Source organism: Drosophila mojavensis, unplaced genomic scaffold (genome assembly GCF_018153725.1).
Source record: "Drosophila mojavensis isolate 15081-1352.22 unplaced genomic scaffold, ASM1815372v1 contig_231, whole genome shotgun sequence".
Classification (NCBI taxonomy): Eukaryota; Metazoa; Arthropoda; class Insecta; order Diptera; family Drosophilidae; genus Drosophila; species Drosophila mojavensis.
The window spans coordinates 4,659,388-4,677,770 of NW_025318772.1; the positions used below are offsets into that span (position 1 = coordinate 4,659,388).

The 18,383-nt window shown below is 42.6% G+C and overlaps 1 protein-coding gene across 2 annotated transcripts in view; it reads left to right on the plus strand.

Moving 5' to 3' along the window:
- The window catches only part of LOC6574961, a 111,259-nt gene that overhangs the window by 10,064 nt on the left and 82,812 nt on the right, over positions 1–18,383 (plus strand). For both annotated transcript variants that reach the window (XM_044007897.1, XM_015167756.3), the window contains exon 3: positions 12,797–12,899. In XM_044007897.1, the coding sequence (XP_043863832.1) occupies positions 12,857–12,899 (43 nt within the window). In that variant the 5' untranslated portion in view covers positions 12,797–12,856. The remainder of the gene's footprint in view (positions 1–12,796; positions 12,900–18,383) is intronic.

Sequence of the window (18,383 nt, forward strand, 5' to 3'; positions counted from 1 at the left end):
CGTGTCTGGTTAGTGCATGTGCCAGACACGCCTAATGGCAACCTCTTGGCAACACTACACTTGCCAACAAAGTGGAGGATTTTTCGCTTTTCTTTGCGATTCTCAAGTTTTTACCTAGTGATAATGCTTGTTAGATTAATGGATACGAGAGGAAATCGGCTAAAGTTGAGTTTAAGATTTGGAAGTCACAAAGGATTTGAAACACAGCTTGCATACATATAGATTATTTTATATATAGCTCATTTGTTAAGCATAGCCTTTTTGTCTAACGCCCAATATAAATTTAGACATGTGTAATTGAGCTTTCAGGTGAAGAGTAAACAGACCACAATTAGCTATGCAATGCCCATTGGCTCGCACCTTTATGAACAGTAGCATCTATCAATTGCTGTTGGACAGTGTTACCTGTGGCACATACATATATCATCATCTGAGTACACACACGCACGCCAAACACATATGCCATCAATGATTGCTGTGGTGTGACAGACTGGCCAAGTGGTTGATAGACCATTGGTCACGCTATTGGATTTAGTTTTCGTCATTTGTTGTTTGTGTGTGTAAGTGTGTGTTTGTGTGTGTTGCGAGTGTCAGTTAATGGCTGGTCATTAATTTTACGCTTTGAAGTGCTCCACTTGAGTCGAGCAATTGGGTCAAATTGGCCCACTCGGTCATCAGTCAAGTGCACAAATGGCTTTTATCAGCATCCGTTCATTAGCATTCAAAATATTGCGGAAATAATAAAAAATGCATTTATTCCGCTCCACCTTGCCTTAGCTGGCTCAATCACAAACAGACTGTGGGCGTGGCTGTCAGGACTGTTTGTTCTGTTTGTTTTGTTTGTGCTCCCCCACGTTTTGCATAATAAATGCAGGGAGCTCACGTCAAGCAACGAGAATGAACTACAATGGCAATGAAAGTGTGCACAACAAGGGCGGAAAAGCAACAGAAATTAAGAAGAAGCAGAAGCCGAAGCAGACGCAGAAGTTGAAGCAGAAGTTGAAGTAGCAGCAGAAGAACAAGACAGAACAGCAAAACAAGAAAGAACAACTGCTTATGCGGCAGGTGGAAAGCGCAGAGCCAGACAATGGAAATGAGAATGGAAATAAACGGCAAATGGCTGAAATGGAATCTTAGCCGGAATTATTCATAATGTTCAAGAGGCACGCATACATTTGCATTTCACGGATATGAGTGTCACTATCGAAACGCAGACAGAGGGCCATGGACGGGATCAGCCAGCAGTCGGAGCACGATTCGAAACAGGGGCAATAGACATTAACATACATGTGGCACTGTCAGGGCATAATGTGAGCCCAAGCCACGGCGCCAATACAAATACCACAAAGGGAAGCAACCAGTCAAGCAACTCATTCATTGCATAAACACTCACACACACGCACAAGCTCACTCGGTCACATACACACACACACACACACACATACACAAATAAAAGTGAAAAATACGTGAAAAACGCTTGCAGAATTTCAAACATTGTTAGACTGTTGCTTCTTGGCAAATGAAAAATGTTAAATGGAAAATGCTGCCAACGACAGGAGAAATAACCAACAGCGAAATCAACAAAGCAAACAAACGAATGGCGAGAGGGCGAAAGATAAAAATTATAAAGAAAAAGTGAGCGAAAACCTTAAGCAAAATCTCCAGCGTCGATTCAAATAATTAGAGTCAAAAAAAAAAAAAAAAAAAAAGAAAAAAAAAAGAAGAAAAGTAAAGAACATTTTGACGTTTTCCGATTTTGATTACATTTGTTGGTTTCTTGATTCATTGCACGTTGCTTTGGGGCAGGGCCCTCTCCGCTCGTCCTCCATTTTAGAGGGCAAGACCCAGAATTTGCTCAAGGCCAAAGATGTTGACACTACTTTGGGTTCGTCACGGTTACGGTTTCAGCAGCGCAGGTCAGGTTTCGGTTAACCACGGTCTTTGCCTCAGTTACTGACAGTCGCCTCATTGCTTCGATGGTTGAGCTGAGTGCGTGTGGCAAGCTGACGGCCAACAGGACCCACAACAGAGCTTACAGCAGCACCACAGACAGCATAACCGCCGGAGAGAGAAACAGACAAACAGTCAAACGGACAAGCAGACACACGGACGAACGGACGAACGGAGAGCCCGTCGTTTATCTGCAGCTGAAAAGTAATTTCTGAGAAAGCTCATAGCGGCTGGGCAGGAGAGGGGGCTGCGGAGCCAAAGGACACGATACCGAAACGAGTGTCAAGTGTTATTGACGATTTGTTGATGATGTTGCCACAAAGGCTTGTGGGCGAGCCTCGTGCAGCAGGCAAAGGGCCAATGCCACAAAGGCAATGCGCATGGAAATCAGACGGAACCAAGCACACGGCTTGCTTTTGTTTAGAGCTCAAGTGAGCGTGGGAGTGGGCGTCGTTGTGGGCGAACCGGACGGAGCCATCTCGGTGCCACTATCTGAATGGGGTTTATCCTGCAGTTCGCCTTTCAGCAACCACTGCTAGCATATTCGGCACAAAGTTAAAATTTCATTTAGCTTTAAAGCGCACAATGCTTTTGCAGTCGGACGCCATAGAATTCGGCAAGGTTGTTGCTTTCAACCTAAAATTCTAGCTATTGCTTCTTTGACGTTGCCCGTCAAAAGCAACCAACAACAAGCACAACAAAGGCAACAACAAAGGCAACAGCAAAAACAACAACAATAACAATGGCTAGGTAAACACGCAGAGCACGAAACATCTTTTTACTGCGATAACAGAAATGTTTCTTCATTCAACTTGACAACAACACGAGCTGAAAGCGAAATACTTGGTTGGAAGCGTGCGCCCGGGCACGTAACATTTTTATCTGTTATTCAAAGTTGCGCCCAAGCGTTTTTGTTGCCATGCCCGATGTCCTTGCCCCCTATGCCGTGCTCTTAAAAAGTCAGCAGCAAGTAAGCCATGCCAAATTAAACACCCTATTCCTAACCCCTATTCCCACACCTATCCCTGTCCTTATCTCAATGCTGCCCAGCAGTCCACCTTCCACAAAAGGCCAGCAAAAAACAAAGTTTTCAAGTGTTGAGCAATAATCAGAAAGGCTGGACGCTTGCTCGCCCACAAAGTTGTCGCGGAAGTTTTCGTGTTGCGGGCATTGCCTAAATGGGTTTACGGGCTCATTTGCAGTTGTAATGGGCGTCCGAATGCCAGGGATTTAGCCTCTTCATTGCGATATTTTCACATCCTTTACCTCGGATGGCCGGCTGGCCGGGGCCTCATTTATGAGCTGCAAATTAAGCTAACGACAAGTCGTAATTTAAGGAGGCATCCCAGCATACCGCTGCCAACCTCAAGCGAAAACTCTTTAATATTAAATACCAAAAAAGCGAACAGTTTTGTCTGATATCTTTTCTCCCTTTGTCACGCACAGCATCCCAACTTTTATCCGGTGAGTGGACATTGTGGATTCTGATAAATGATTAATGCTTTCACTGGTTTCACATGATTTGTTGCTTTCGATCCGATTGTGCACGGCAGGCAGCCACTACAGCAAATAGCGAGCAGAGTGAGCGGGGAGAAGTGTTTGAAAATGTGGATATTACAGTGGTAAATTAATAATTCGTGCAATGGTTATACATGACTGGTTGATCACGTTACGCGTGTAGACTGCCGGCTACAGCAAACGCTAAGAGCAAGCAGCGTGAATGGTGTGAACGAAAGACATTATTTAAAATGTGGATGTGTGGTAACAGAACAATTCGCCTGTGGACTCTGTTATGCGTATGGCAAACGCTACAGCATAAAGCGTCTGCTGGAGTAGAGCGAAAGAGAGACCAGTAGAGAGATTAGCTTGAGTGATGTGACGGAGAGTGGGAGAGAGAGAGAGAGAGAAGACATGAATCGCAGTGGTATATCAAATGAGTATTGCGTCTACTGAGGAATATATTATATGGGGATCCTTTTATGCTTGTGGACTGTAGGCTACAGTAGGCTAAGTAATGTCAATGAGAGAGAGAGAGAGCGAGAAATGGATCCTAATTCTGTGAAAATTGAGTAGTTCAACTACAGAATACACATACGCCTTTTATGCTTGTGGACTGCAGGCTACAGCAAGAGCGCGCAGTTTAAATGATGAGAATGGGAGAGAGAGAGAGAGAGAGAGAGAGAGAGAGCACTACAAATGTTGATCTTATTCGTATAGTACATTTACAGTTCATGTACTTCTGATCCCACTGGGAGTGTGGACTACAGGCCACAGACAAAGAGTGTATTATGTATGATGTCAGCAAAGAGCTCAGTTCATACTGAACGTGTAAGGAACAGGACAGGAAAAGGAATCGATGAAGTGAAATCATATTTAAAATATGACTTCTTCATCTCAATTTTGTAAACGTGAGACTTCTGGATTGCCAAATAATATTGAATCCTCAAATATAGATGTTTTCTTCTTGCCTTAACTTTAAGGATGTTTAATTATTTTGTTTTTATTATAGTATTCATTTTGTAGGCTTATGGCTCTGTCAGAGCCCATAAAATTCTTATTTTTCAATTACCTCACTGGACACGGCACGAAATCAATTGAAATCAATGATAAGTGGCACAGTCACAAACACCCCCATACCTCCTCACACACTCACACGCAGCTACACACACAGACGCACAATGGAGTGTCGCAATGTGAAATGAATCAAATCAAATATTTATTGTTTTCGATTCAATAAATTTTTATCACACATCCGTCGGAGAGACAAATTCTTCAATGCGAACGCATGCCCATAAAGCCGGCGCGGCTTGGGGGCATGATGTGGGCGTGGCAGCTGTAATGGGCAAAATTAAGCTTTCACTTTCGATGAAAGCGCAAAGCAAATACAAATACAAATACAAATACAGCACGCGCACGCACACCTACACACACAGGCACAAAGTGCGAATGGATTAGGTGCTGCGAGGGTAGCTGAAAATTCGAGCATAAAGAATTTGCAATTTAAAGGGGATTTACGGCGGCTCGTAAAACAAACGCAATAAAAGATCAAACGACATGACAGGACGAGAACATTGTCCTGCCCCGCCTCGACCTATGCCCTGCGGCTACAACAAAATGTCAAAAAGGTTGTCATACACATGCATAACCCAGCCACATGGTAAACGGAGTGCGGGTGCTGATGCTGCTGGTGGAGTGCGGGTGCTGGTGGGGTGCTTCGTTTGGGTTGTGCGTTGAAAAGACAACAACAACGACAACATTCAGCAAATGATGGCAAAATACAAGTCAAATAAAATGTGGTGTGACAAGTTTGCGAGGCATCGAGATGGATATGACAAGGCCAAAAGTCCACACTCGCCTACACAGACTGAGAAACACAGGCACATGCATAGACACACGCACGTCCTTATGTGCTGTGATAATAAAGTCGAATTGGGGGCGTCTGTGAATTGTTTTTGCTGTCATTTGCTGCTGCTGCTGCTGTTGTTGCCACTACTGCTGATGTTGACGTTTTAATCGAATCAACACGGCAAAGGAGCGTGCCAAAGAGCAACGGAAAAAAAAAACAACCAAAAAGAAAATCGAAAAAAAAAAAAAAAACAACAACAAGTTGTAAAGTTTCCGTCAGTTGAACAGCGCAGGATCAGGGGGCGGTTCATCATACGCCCTGTTGTTTACGTGCTGCTATTTGGGCAACTCGCAGCTCGCACCCACACAAACACACGCATACATACATACGTAAGCAGCACACGCTGGCATTTTGGCAAGCTAATTTTTGCCACAATACCCATAAAAGTTGTTGGCCTAGTTTTATATACCCTGCACATGCATATATTGTATATAAAATGGAATGCGAAATCGTGCGATTCAGAGAGGCGACTATATAAACCCAGCTGATAGAAGCAGATAACTATATACAAGCAGCGATAATAGAAGAAGAGAAAACATTATGATCTGCTTGAGCAGAGAATTACTTACAATTGCTTGGCATTGAGCCTTGTTAATGACTCCATTTAGAGAGTTTTACTACAAATATATCTAGCTAAATTAGTGCTAGGCTTGCCAAAATCAAACATTGATTGTGAAAGATTTAGCGAATATTTTCAGTAAATATGGTATAAAATCTAGGTCCAAAAAAGTAATGAATTTTAATTATTATTACTATAGTATTATTATATTTTCATTTTCACCAACATTTTTATTCATTTTATATTTTATATTTTAACAATAACAGCGAAGAGTATCTCCAAGTCAATATGTGTACAATTTCTGGTAGCCCTTATTCCACTGCCTACGCAGTATTCGCTATTGAAAATTTCGGATTATTTGATTTTGGGGTAAAGTCGTTCACATTGTGCACACGTCATTTGCCTAGATTGGATCACCAAGCACTTTGCAGCTCTCGTTTCGCCCTCACGGCTTTAGACTCTGAAGTGGAATTGAAGAGCTGTGGAATGTACAGCTCGCATATTTGATTGGAAGTTATTGTTGTGCTCAACTATTAATTAGATTTTTGGCTAATTATGAGCACTTGGCATTTAATTACAGTTTGATGGATATATGGCAAAGCAGAAATATATATATTTAGTTTGCGAAATTTCGTTGCTAATTGAATAAGCACATATGCAATAATGTTAACCAAATAAATAGATTTCATATGCATGTGTGCGTGTGTGTGTGTGTGCTTGCTGGTATCCAAGTCAAGTGTCGTGCCCCCTGGCTGCCGTGTGGCAGAGCAAAGCCGACTGCAGACTTAATCCAATTAATGTTGAATTTAAATGCTTGAGTTCATTTGGCAGCCATGTGAGTGCCAACTCCGCGTATACGTGATGGTCTCGCTGTTGCTGCGGCTGCTGCTATTGCTGCTGCTGTTGCCAGGCCTCAGGCACAACAGGCAGGGCACGTTACCGCCGCTGAATCCAGTTGCCGACGCAGCTGCTCGGCTAGTGGCACGTAGATGCTGTATACCTAATACAAGCCGCAGCCGCAGCCACATCCTTAGCCGTAGCCACAGCCACAGCCACAGCTACATCCTCGTCGTCCCAATAGGTTGCAAAAGGACTCTTTCTGCGGCATAGATAGTTTTTCTGCTTGACAGCCTGTATGCATTCCAGTGGGCGTGTGCTCTGCACGTAGCTGCCATGCGACATCCACCCAACTATGCCCCTCGCCCCACTATCCCACTCCGTCAACACAGCACAAATTGGCATATGGGGGCGTATTTTTGGGCAACCAAAAATGGCATTGGCTACGTGAGTGCGCCACTGATGCGTGCGGTACGAGTGGTCCCACACACACACACACACACACGACGAGAGTCTTTGATGGCTATGACTTGCTTCTGCCTGGACCCGAGCATGTGCCAATGGCCTTTGGTAATAGAACCGCAAATTGAACCGAAATAGTTAACTGCCAATAGCCAGCGAGGCTCCACTGCGATGATGTACAAACTGGCTGTTATATTTTCGATAAAGAAATCTGTGGGGCGCTCACGTCATTTTATTGCAACTGTGAATATTTAGTTGTTGTTGCTGCTGTTGCTGTTGCTGTTGCTGTCACTCAAAATTTTAAACGTTTGCTAACATGGTTTATGCATTAGGCAGCGCTTACAGCCAAATTGATTTACGCAGTGCCATAAATGCATTTCGATTTGATTGAATAAACACACACACACACACACACAACCACACAGACACTCGGACATTCCTAAATACCCACACATGCATGCATTCACACTCACACACACATGCTATGCATTCATGCAAGGACAATTTCAAATCAATTTGCGCTCATTTGAATTTGGCGAAAACCAAAGTGCAAACCGAGCGTGATAATTCAATAAGGTCGAGCGCACAGCACGGCGCAGTTGCTTGTGTGTTTGTGTGTGCCCATGTTTGAGTGTGTGTGTGTGTGTGTGTTTGTGTGCAAAGCTACTTTCGTATTCCTGTTGGGCCACTGGGCTACCTTGACACTTTTTGTTGGATCTCGGCGATTAAAATACACGCGAGAAGTGCCCAACTTGAAAAGGTATTTTCTAGGGCAAATACTTCATCTCATATATAAATACCTCTTGCTTTTGCTGTAGATATAAAATAATGTTTGTTTTATAATCAGCTTTTGTGTGCTTCTAGTTTATATTTGATTAAAAGTGTGTTTGTCCAAGAAGTCCCTCAATTTCATGGCAGCTCTGGGCTCGAATTTTTGGTTTTTATCGAACAAAGAGTGAGAAAGAGAGGGGCAGGATAGAATGAGAGAGATCGGAGAGCTTGTGTAACAATCGTCGAGCATTTCATGAATTTGATAGTCGCATTAATCAATTTACTTTGTACATTAAAAAAAAACAATTTTTAAGTAATGAATGAAATGAAGTAGAAAAGAATTCTCATATATCAGATATATCAGAATAAGTAATAAACACAGAGTACTCCTCACATTAATACGGCAAATAACTTTAATTTCGCATGCACTCATTTATTCTCTTGATAATTTTGCTGCTTTCATATGATCTTCCTCCTGTTTGGTTTCACTGTACATATGAGAAGTTACTTGATTTACGAGCTGCTTTAAATTTGTTGTACACCTTGCAGTTGCTTCAACTGCCGGCACAGGGCGTATATCCAGTTGTTGTTCTTCTTCTTCTACTCATCTCTGGCAAATGTGAAATATATTTTGTTTACGACTTGAAGTCGGCTCCACTTGTGGCATGCGGCAGAGTCAGTTCTCTCTCGCCCCCACTCTCTCTGTCTAGCTCTTGCTGAAGCTTGTAGCGGGCCTTGCGCGTGTAGCTCTAACAACAGATTTATGTAAAACTTATTTATTATTGTCTGTGGCAAGCAGCTGGCCTGGGCCATAGGGCCCATTATTGTGCCTGCATGAGGGGTGGGAATTAGCTTGTGGCCATGCGCGTATTAAATGCTAATTTATGAGACGCCAATGCGACCCACTCTGGGCTGTGCATAAAAATGTGATTTTCTCTTTGCAGTTTTAGTGCTGCCCATCAACCATAAGCTGGAGCAGGCAAAGAGTTGAGTCGCGCTGAGCTGAGTTGAGCTGGTTGTAAATGTGCGAAAAGGCAAGATTAATTGGGTGTTATTATAGCCGAGTCCATTGCGCGGGCGGGCGGTGCATGGTGAAGGGTTCGCTCAATTTATTCTGCTCGGCTGTGTGGAAACTCTTACGCACTCAGAGATGCACAGCCCCGGGCCCCGGGGTATGCGAGAGTCCATTGTGAATAATTGGGATATAACTTTAATGTACTCGAGTTTCGAGTATTCTAGGTTCACTCCACATTGGCAGCGCCCAAACTAATGCAGCCTCGGTTCGAGCCAATTTGTTTTTCACCGTGAATTGGACCTTGTTCTGCATTGTAACTGAATATTGTGCATTAGTGTGCATGGTGAATGTGCATTCATTATGGCCAAATTGCATATTTTGCTGCTGCCCGCAGGCATCGCATTCCTGCGGCATTTGACGGCTTCAGTTTTGGTTAAGTGTATAGCGGGGCGGGGAGTGGTGTTGCAGTTTACTGTATTCATTAGCATTAATTAATGCAATTTCAAGGATTCAATAATCAATAAAGCGGCGCCATAAATTATATAAATACTAAATGCCAGTCAAGCTGGGAATTAGTTATGCAAATGATTTAATCTCTAAAGAATTATATGGCACAACCCAAAGCTATGCGAGACTTCCATGGACAGCTTGTGATGTCTAATGCATAAATCAATCCAATTTTAAAGCAGCAGAAGTCAGAGTACTCTAGTGGGTAAACGAGCTTCCGATTTGCCTACGCTTCTTTTATAAATACCAGACATGTGAAAAGTCGTTTCGCACACTCATACATACGCAATAGAAAACATACATGAGCTTATGAGACTTACCAGGAAAAAATTAATTGTTAATGGAATTTCTTTGAAATGTTCAGCCGATTAATTGGGTTTTAACAATTCGAAACATTTAAATATATTACATTTGTTACAGGATCTAAACAGTGAATTGAAAATCTTATGTTTTGTAATTACATTTAAGAAACTACAGAATATTATAATAAACGAGAAACAGCATGAATTCGCAAAATATCTGTTGTCTTTGTTTTATTATCATTATTAATAGTTTTATTTGATTCTTAGCCCTTTGTTTTTTGACTCTAATTAGCTGTAAAACAGAGATGCAACTTTTACTAACTTTCCGTGTATATATGTTTCTGTATGTAATATATATGTATGATTCAAATTCCATGCCAATATCCTCACAAGTGCAGTAAAGGACATGCAGACAGTGGCATGGAACATTGCACAAATCGAAACTATACATTTTCTTTGGAAGGTCGAAAGCCTTTATTTTTTGTTTCCTTTACCCAAACTTGCTCAAAATAATATATTTTCCAACATATACATACATATAGTTTCAGTAATTTTTATACCCTGAACCCATTGAAAATGGGAAATCAGGGTATAATGGTTTTGTGAAAAAGTATGTAACGGGCAGAAGGAGGCGTGGCAGACCCCATAAAGTATATATATTCTTAATCAGCGCGACGAGCTGAGTTGATATAGCCCTGTCCGTCTGTCCGTCCGTCCGTCCGTCCGTCCGTCCGTCCGTCCGTATGAGTGCGTCGATCTCAGAAGTTATAAGAGCTAGAAAGCTGAAATTTGGCATGCATACTCGTGTGTACCATACGCAGTACGAGTTTGCTTTATTTTTTCGATAATTCATCCGATAACTTTTTTATCGAGCATAATCGAAAAATCGGCATTGTTTTTTCAGCCTAATTTGAACATTTTTATACCCTGAACCCATTGAAAATGGGAAATCAGGGTATAATGGTTTTGTGAAAAAGTATGTAACGGGCAGAAGGAGGCGTGGCAGACCCCACAGAGTATATATATTCTTGATCAGCGCGACGAGCTGAGTCGATATAGCCCTGTCCGTCTGTCCGTCCGTCCGTCCGTCTGTCCGTCCGTCCGTCCGTCCGTCCGTCCGTCCGTCCGTCCGTATGAGTGCGTCGATCTCAGAAGTTATAAGAGCTAGAGAGCTGAAATTTGGCATGCATACTCGTGTGTACCATACGCAGTACGAGTTTGCTTTATTTTTTCGATAAATCATCCGATAACTTTTTTATCGAGAATAATCGAAAAATTGATTTTGTTTTTTCAGCCTAATTTGAACATTTTTAGACCTGGAGTGTTCAAATTTGGGTTGTATATAAAGTTAATCGATACAAAGATTTTGTAATTTACAGATTTTGGATACCACGCCCCCTTCGCCCCAAATTTGTAAAAAACGCATTTCAAGTACTAGAGACTTGTGCTTTGGAATGTACACACATATTTATCATATGATTACACTCTGAAAGTTTCATTAAGATCTTATGTCTACAAAAGAAATTATTCAACAAATAAATTCTCATAATATGCCCACACTGCAGCGCAGCCCAAGCGCAGTCGCTGCTTACTGCGCAGTCGCTGCTTACTGCGCAGTTAGCAGAGCGCAGGCTTATGCGTGCGTGTGGTTGCATGTGTATGTATGTGTGCATAGAAGAAGTGCAGAATGATTAGAATATCAGCTTAGAGGGTTCAGGGTATCTCCTAGTCGAGCAGTCTCGACTAGAGCCTTCTTACTTGTTTTAAATAATTTAGTTTGGTTTGTTTATTCACAAAACTAAAATGTGTTTTTATAAACTGGCTTCACCTGAATATTTTTATTTAGTTTCATTTATGAATTATTTGTATACATATAGAAAATAAACTAAAATAGAATTGCTCGCATTTTGATGCAATATTGCATAGTCATTTGCTCTGTTGCACTTTGAAGTGGCTCGTGCATCTCGACTGTTTGGCATTTGTCTGCTTAAAATGCGCATAATTTCTGATGCATTTGTCAGTTTGACATTTTATACCTTGAACCCATTGAAAATGGGAAATCAGGGTATAGTGGTTTTCTTGAAATGTATGTAACAGGCAGAAGGTCTGTCCCTATGTATGAACGCGGCTATCTCAGAATATATAATAGCTAGAGACTTGAATTTTTTTTCTCTCTCCTCTCCTCTCCTTCACCAATCCTCCTCTCCTCACCTTCCTCAAGGTCTTAGGTTTCTTAGGTCCCCTCCTTAGGTCTCTGCCCCTCAAGGTCTCTACTCTCTGTCCTTCTCTCTGTCCCTCTAATAATAAATTCTCATAATAATCCCAAGCGCAGTCGCTGCTTACTGCGCAGTTAGCAGATCGCGTGCGTGTGGATACGTGTCAACATTTTCGAAAACCAGTAATAAATTTATATCTCCTACATCTTTAAAGGTAGAGTCTACAAATTTTATATGTATACTTATATACATTTTATACAATTTCGGTTTCAATTTACCCCCACCCCTAATTCACCCCCTCATCCATACATTTGTAAAAGGCGTATTTCAAATACTAGGGACTTATGCTTTGGCAAATACATGTATATCTATGTTATATTTATAATCTGAAAGTTTCATGAATATAGTCCATCCACAAGAAAAGTTATTAAACAATTAAATTCCCACAGTAAGCCAACACTGCAGCCAATGCGTGTTTATGCGTGCGTGCGTATGCCTGTGTGTGTGCGTGTATGTGTGCATATGCGAATAATTATTGAAATATCAGTTGCTCGAAGGGTTTAGGCGATCTCGTAGTCAAGCAGTCTCGACTAGAGCTTTCTTACTTGCTTTAATTTCATCTCTTTCCATTTGGTTGCACAGATGCGAATTGTAAATATTTATTTTCAGTTGTAAATTATGCGGACAGTAGCATCTGCTGCAAGCGTTTCATACATGTTAATTTACCTAATTAACATTATGTTCATCTGCCGTTTATCTATCTATTCACAGGTGAGGGGAAGTACCTGCACCTGTCTACTGGACGCCGATTGCGCAACAGCCGATGACAAGATGTTGAAGCCGATTACTTTCATTATAGGTATTTTTTATTTAGGTGAGTTGCGTATCCGTTCATTTTTTTTGTCCAACCCATTTGCATTATTAATGATGGTTCTTTAATTGAAATTCGGCATGCGAAATGTGCGACCAATTAATTAATCAAATTTGCCAGAAATCAGAAAACGTTTTCAGCGCGAACGTTTTTTTGCTTATTAAGACGAATAAAACCTGTGACATGTGGTTATTTAATTGTATTTATGACTGTGAAATTCATTTTGAGTAAATTTATTTATTATTTTATTCAAAAATATTCCATTTGCAAATTGCAATTCGAAATTTAATTAGGTGCACAGGTTGCGAATGCACTGTGCGACGAGTAGCTCCACAACTGTATACTTACCCTTGGCAGCAACCTCACAGAGCTTTTTAGCAAGTTCATCAACCGCAGTGGTCTCCTAGCTTTGGGTAAATATTTTGCAGCTTTCATTGAAATGTGGTTGCTAACTTTGCTTAACGAAACGAACGAAAGCTGTACTTTACGCAGCTAATATATTTGATGAATCTATCTATTGAACGAATGGTAATTGAATTGAACGAATTTAACCGATTCAGTAATTTCCTCTTGGTTTATGCCTGAGCTAAAGGACATTTAATTTTAAGCCTAACGAAACTGCTGCGGTTGAACCTTATGTATCGACGATATATGAAAACTTAACGATAGAGCTTTTTCTGTTATTTAACGTAGATGGGAAGTTCAAATAATTTACATAAGAGTGTGCTCTACAGATTGTTTGGTATATCGAGCAATAAAATATTTAATACAACATGTAATGAACATAATTATATAATAACTACCATTAGATTTAGTATTTAAATAACCCAATCGTTTCCACTCATAAGTCAAAAATTAAATCCAATTAATTGGCACATTTGAGTAAGTTACTGCCGCAGAATACGTTATTATTGTCAGCAGCATAACTTTTACAGCGCTGCCATTAAAAATTAGAAAGCAAAGTCTCACAAGGGGTGGAAAAATAGAAAAAACCAACAGCAAACAGCAAACTATAATTATGTTTATCTTAATTATATTGCGTGACGTTAGTTTCTTATTAAGCAGCAAAAGCAACAAAATCGCCGAGTCACAAAGTCACCTGCCACAACAATCAAGCGAGCCACACACATCCATACATACATTCATGCATATTCGTGAAAGCCCTTGCGGAATTATTACAATATACAAAGAGCCTGGGCACCCACTCAAGCACTGAGCCACTAAGCCACCTAGCCGCATTCAGTCTTTGCAAACACACCTCCGGGAGTCACAATCGCAGTCGAAGTAGGAGAAGGAGTCGGAGTCGGAGTCGGAGTCGCGTGTGGGAATCACAGCACGCTCCGGCAAGTCGCCAGCAAGTGGTCAAGTGGCGCCTTCGTCCTTAGCTTTATTTGCATATAAAGCGTGTGTTGGCGCCAAGCAAGGGCCAGGTGTGGGGATAGAGGGGGCTGCTTAGTTTGTTTTTGTGATTTCTTGCGCCTCGCTGTTTCCAAAAGGTATGCCAAGAAATTAAGCACACTCGCCACAATTGCGTGTTGGCTGCTCGACTGCTCGGCTGTTCGGCTGGCCGGGCGTATGCGCAATTCGAAGTCAACATTCTGACCCTTATGGCTCACGCAAATCAAAGTGCACGTCATTACCTTGAGCCTTGGGTAGGGGAATGAGACGGAGATGGCGATGGAGACGGAGACCTCGCTGAATCAAGTGGCAGAAATTTATTGTCAAAGCTTATCGAATGCAAATGCTGTCCAGCTAGCTGGCAATCCCTTGAGCGCACGCTTGATCCATTTCATTTATGTTAGCCAGAAGCCAAATCAATTGCTCGGCCTTATGCAATTGGCCATAGTTGTGGTAAAGGCAGCCCGGGATAAATCAAAATAATTAAGTCGCTTTAAATTGAGAGCGTATCGAAGGCAAGCCGTGCAATAAACTGAACGGCATTAACCAAAGTCTCAAGTGGGGCTAATAAGCTTGAGACAGCGCTAATTTTACCCTCATTAAACAAACTGACATGGCAGACAAGTTGAGGCCAAGACAGCAGCGGCACTCTCTCTCTCTCTCTCTCTCCCCTTTCTCGCTTTGCTCTTAACTGGAAACTGGTAACGTTTTAGAGGCTCAATAAACCCCAACGAGCTGGCCGACCCCATCGACCGAGCAGAGTCTCCTCCGACGGCAAAAAGGGCTCGATGCGAGCGTTGGCAGTCATTAACGGCAAACTGCTTCATCATTTAATAACCCAAAAGTGAGCTGGTTAAATGCCGAGGCAGCCCCGGCTGTTGGCCCCAAAAACAACCAATGCCAAACCCCAACGCACATACTTACAAGGGCCCACAACAGCTTGAGCAACCAAATAAAAAAAACAAAGAGGAGAAAAAAAACACAAAGAAGAGAAATGGCGTAGAACATGCCACACTTATTTTTATAGATTTCATTTTAACGCCGAAAAGGCAAACGCATCCAGTCTATACGTATGTATGTGTGTGTGTGGGTGTGTGGAGGGATGAGGGGGTACATTTTCTTTGGCAAGCTGGCATAGCTGGCATGCCTACATCAAATTGGCAAGGCGTCAAGCCAGCTTGCCCGCCTGCCCGCCTGCCCGCCCGCCTGCCTGGTAGCCAAGAGACTGAAAAAGGGTTCATTATGGCAATTTGCTTAAGCTTGTGAGCCCAGCCCTTCCCTCTAACGGGGTAGTAGCCCTTGGCAAGCTTCGAGCCTGTCTCTTTTTACTCTCTCATCCTTTTTTGCTTCTGTAGGTGTGTGTGTGTGAGGGAGCATCTTTAAAGCCTACGCACTGAAAAGCGCGGCACACTCTGGCGGCTTCTGCTTGGCAGCCTCCGCGAAGGCCGTTTCGCGCACACTGCGCCGCCAAAGTTCATAAAATATAATGATAGGCAATATTTGTTTGCTCCTCGGGGCTGGTCAATGTACGCGAAGTTTTCGGATCCTTAAAGCTGCCCCCAGCCGTAGCATGCGCTGCAGTTCAATGCACTGCCTTGTATGAGGCAACTCTCTGTCGGGACTTGAGCCTGCTGTGCCCCATTGACGTTTATGACATGATTTCGCTGAGGCATACCAATTTTTTAATTGCGGGGGCTGAGCATTTCGATTGCGGCACAGTGAAATATTTGAGAATGCACTTAAGTGCAGAAGGCAGCCTGGGCGACAATTGCAGCCGCACTTGAATAATGCACGAAGACCACGCAATGCAAAGCTAATGAAAAAGTCGACGAAGCTAATGACAGTAGCTTTAAAACTGTGGATTGAAGCTATCAGCTTAATTATGAATTTTATATATAGTAGAGTAAACAATTAGCTTTAGCTGAATGAGCTCTCATAAAGTTCTCGATATCTATTTATATGTTAACTGACTTAGACTTCTATATTTATGAAATAAATCATAAATGCAGCAACGTTGTTTTAGAGTTTAAGCTCAGCTATTAGCTCTATATCTACTATTACAACTCTTCTATATCAGCACATCCCAAATACCATGCAGACTGTTCAAGCATTTAATCTTTAAAGCTAATCTCATTTCCATTCCACAAAGCTCCATATTCATTGCATTTATTGGCCTTGATTAATCTAATCTGCTTGCTCAGCTTTAGCCAAGTGTCACTCGACTCAAGCAATAAATGTCGACTCCGCCCAGTTGTCGTCTGCGGGCGCCGGAAGTCGGCTGCAAGCGTTTGGATTGGGTTGGCGTGTTGGGCCTTCAGCATATACATATATATATTTTTTTATTACTCGTGCGTTTGTGTTGCGCTTAATTATATTTGCGTGTGGCCGAACAATTCTTGGCTGGCTCGAGGCGACTCAGCTCGGCTCGGTTCGACTAGGCATGAGATTGTGATTTGAAATTTGTCTGGAGCTACGCACTTAAAATATTATTTGCTGCGCTTCTGAGGAGCTCCGTCATCCGGCAGGTGAGCAGGTGAGCAAGCGAGCAGGTGAGCAGTCGAGGCGTCACTTTATTTCAATGTCCTTGCGTCATTGTTGGTTGTTGTCCTGCCGTCCTGTCGTCCTGTGCGCGCATTGTCAACGACATGATTTGTCATCCTCCGTCGCGTTTAATGAAGCGCCCGATTTGGCCGATGCGGCGCCTTCACTCAACTCACTTCATTGCGGCTTTGATCGATTGCTCAACACGTTTTCTGACATTCTCAACCAGCTGGCGTGCTGTGGCACCTCTTGTAGTAGTTGTTGCTGTTGCTTCTGCTGTTTGGCCATTAATGGGTAATAAGTAAATTGCGTGCTCGTCGCTGGACGCGTCACACTCACAGTGATTGCTCACTTTTCGACACTTTCGTCTCGACTTTCAGCGAATAAAACGTTCGACGTTTGACGTTTGTTCGCTTAGGACATGACCGGAGGCCAGCTCTCGATGCCCGAAATGGCCGTCCATTAATCAAAGCAGACAACTGAGGTGCCTGAGGTCGAGGCGGGCTGTCAGGCTGGTTGACCAATGGGCGTGGCTTGGCTTTTTTTTCGTCAATTCCGTTTGCATTTTTCATTTTCCCATTAATAGTATTATGAAGATATTTCGAGTCGATGCCGGCAGCCGTGGCTAAAGCACCGACTCGGCGTATGCGTAACGCATTGTTTAGTCGGCATTTGCGCTTTGTGTGCCAAGTAATTAGTGGCAGCAGCAAGGGCAAAGGCAACAGCAGCGGCAACACCGAGGGAGCCACAGCCAGGTACAGGGACAGGGACAGGGCAACGTCAAATATGGTAATAATAATTGCTTTGAAGTCGCTTCCTGCCAAACTACGAGCCGAAAAGCCCACCAAGAGCCGATTTACCATTCACGATGTAGTTTGCCAGACGCCTAATCTCTGCGTGTACGAATATGTTGGAGTATTTATTCAAATTAAGGTCAAAGGCGGCTTCGTACGTATTTCAATGTGTGTGCGTGCGAGGCTTTGTGCATGTGTGCGTGTATGTTTGTGTGTGTTTGTGTGCCTCCCTTGGCTAATGTTGTTTTCAGTGGCAATTTATGTTTTCAGTGGCATTTAATCAGTCGAGCGCTGAGGAAATTTGCACATTTATCGCCGCTCCACGGCCTCCACGGCGTATGCATATCGAATTTCGTATATTGTATATCCTTCGACATATCCTTGGCTATAGTGGAACGCATATCCCTCGCATTGAATCTAAATTGTTTTATGCCTTTCGCAGGGGCATCCCTCGACAGTCGTTTGCGCCCTTTGTTGTTGCCACCGCCAAATATGCTAAGCAGATAAAATTCGATTCGATTTCGCTCTCGTTCTCGTTTTCACTTTACACTCTAAAGTCTGCAGCAGAGAAGCAAAGAAAGGGCAACGGCTTCAGGCCTGGCCAACCTAATTTATCTATGTCCCATTCCAGTTCCCACATTCTTTGCAAATAATTTCGCTGAATTACACAATTTCTTTTCGTATCGCATTTCTGGGCAGGAAAACTAGTGAAATTGTTCGATCGATGCGTAATATATATTTAAGTGCTTCGAGG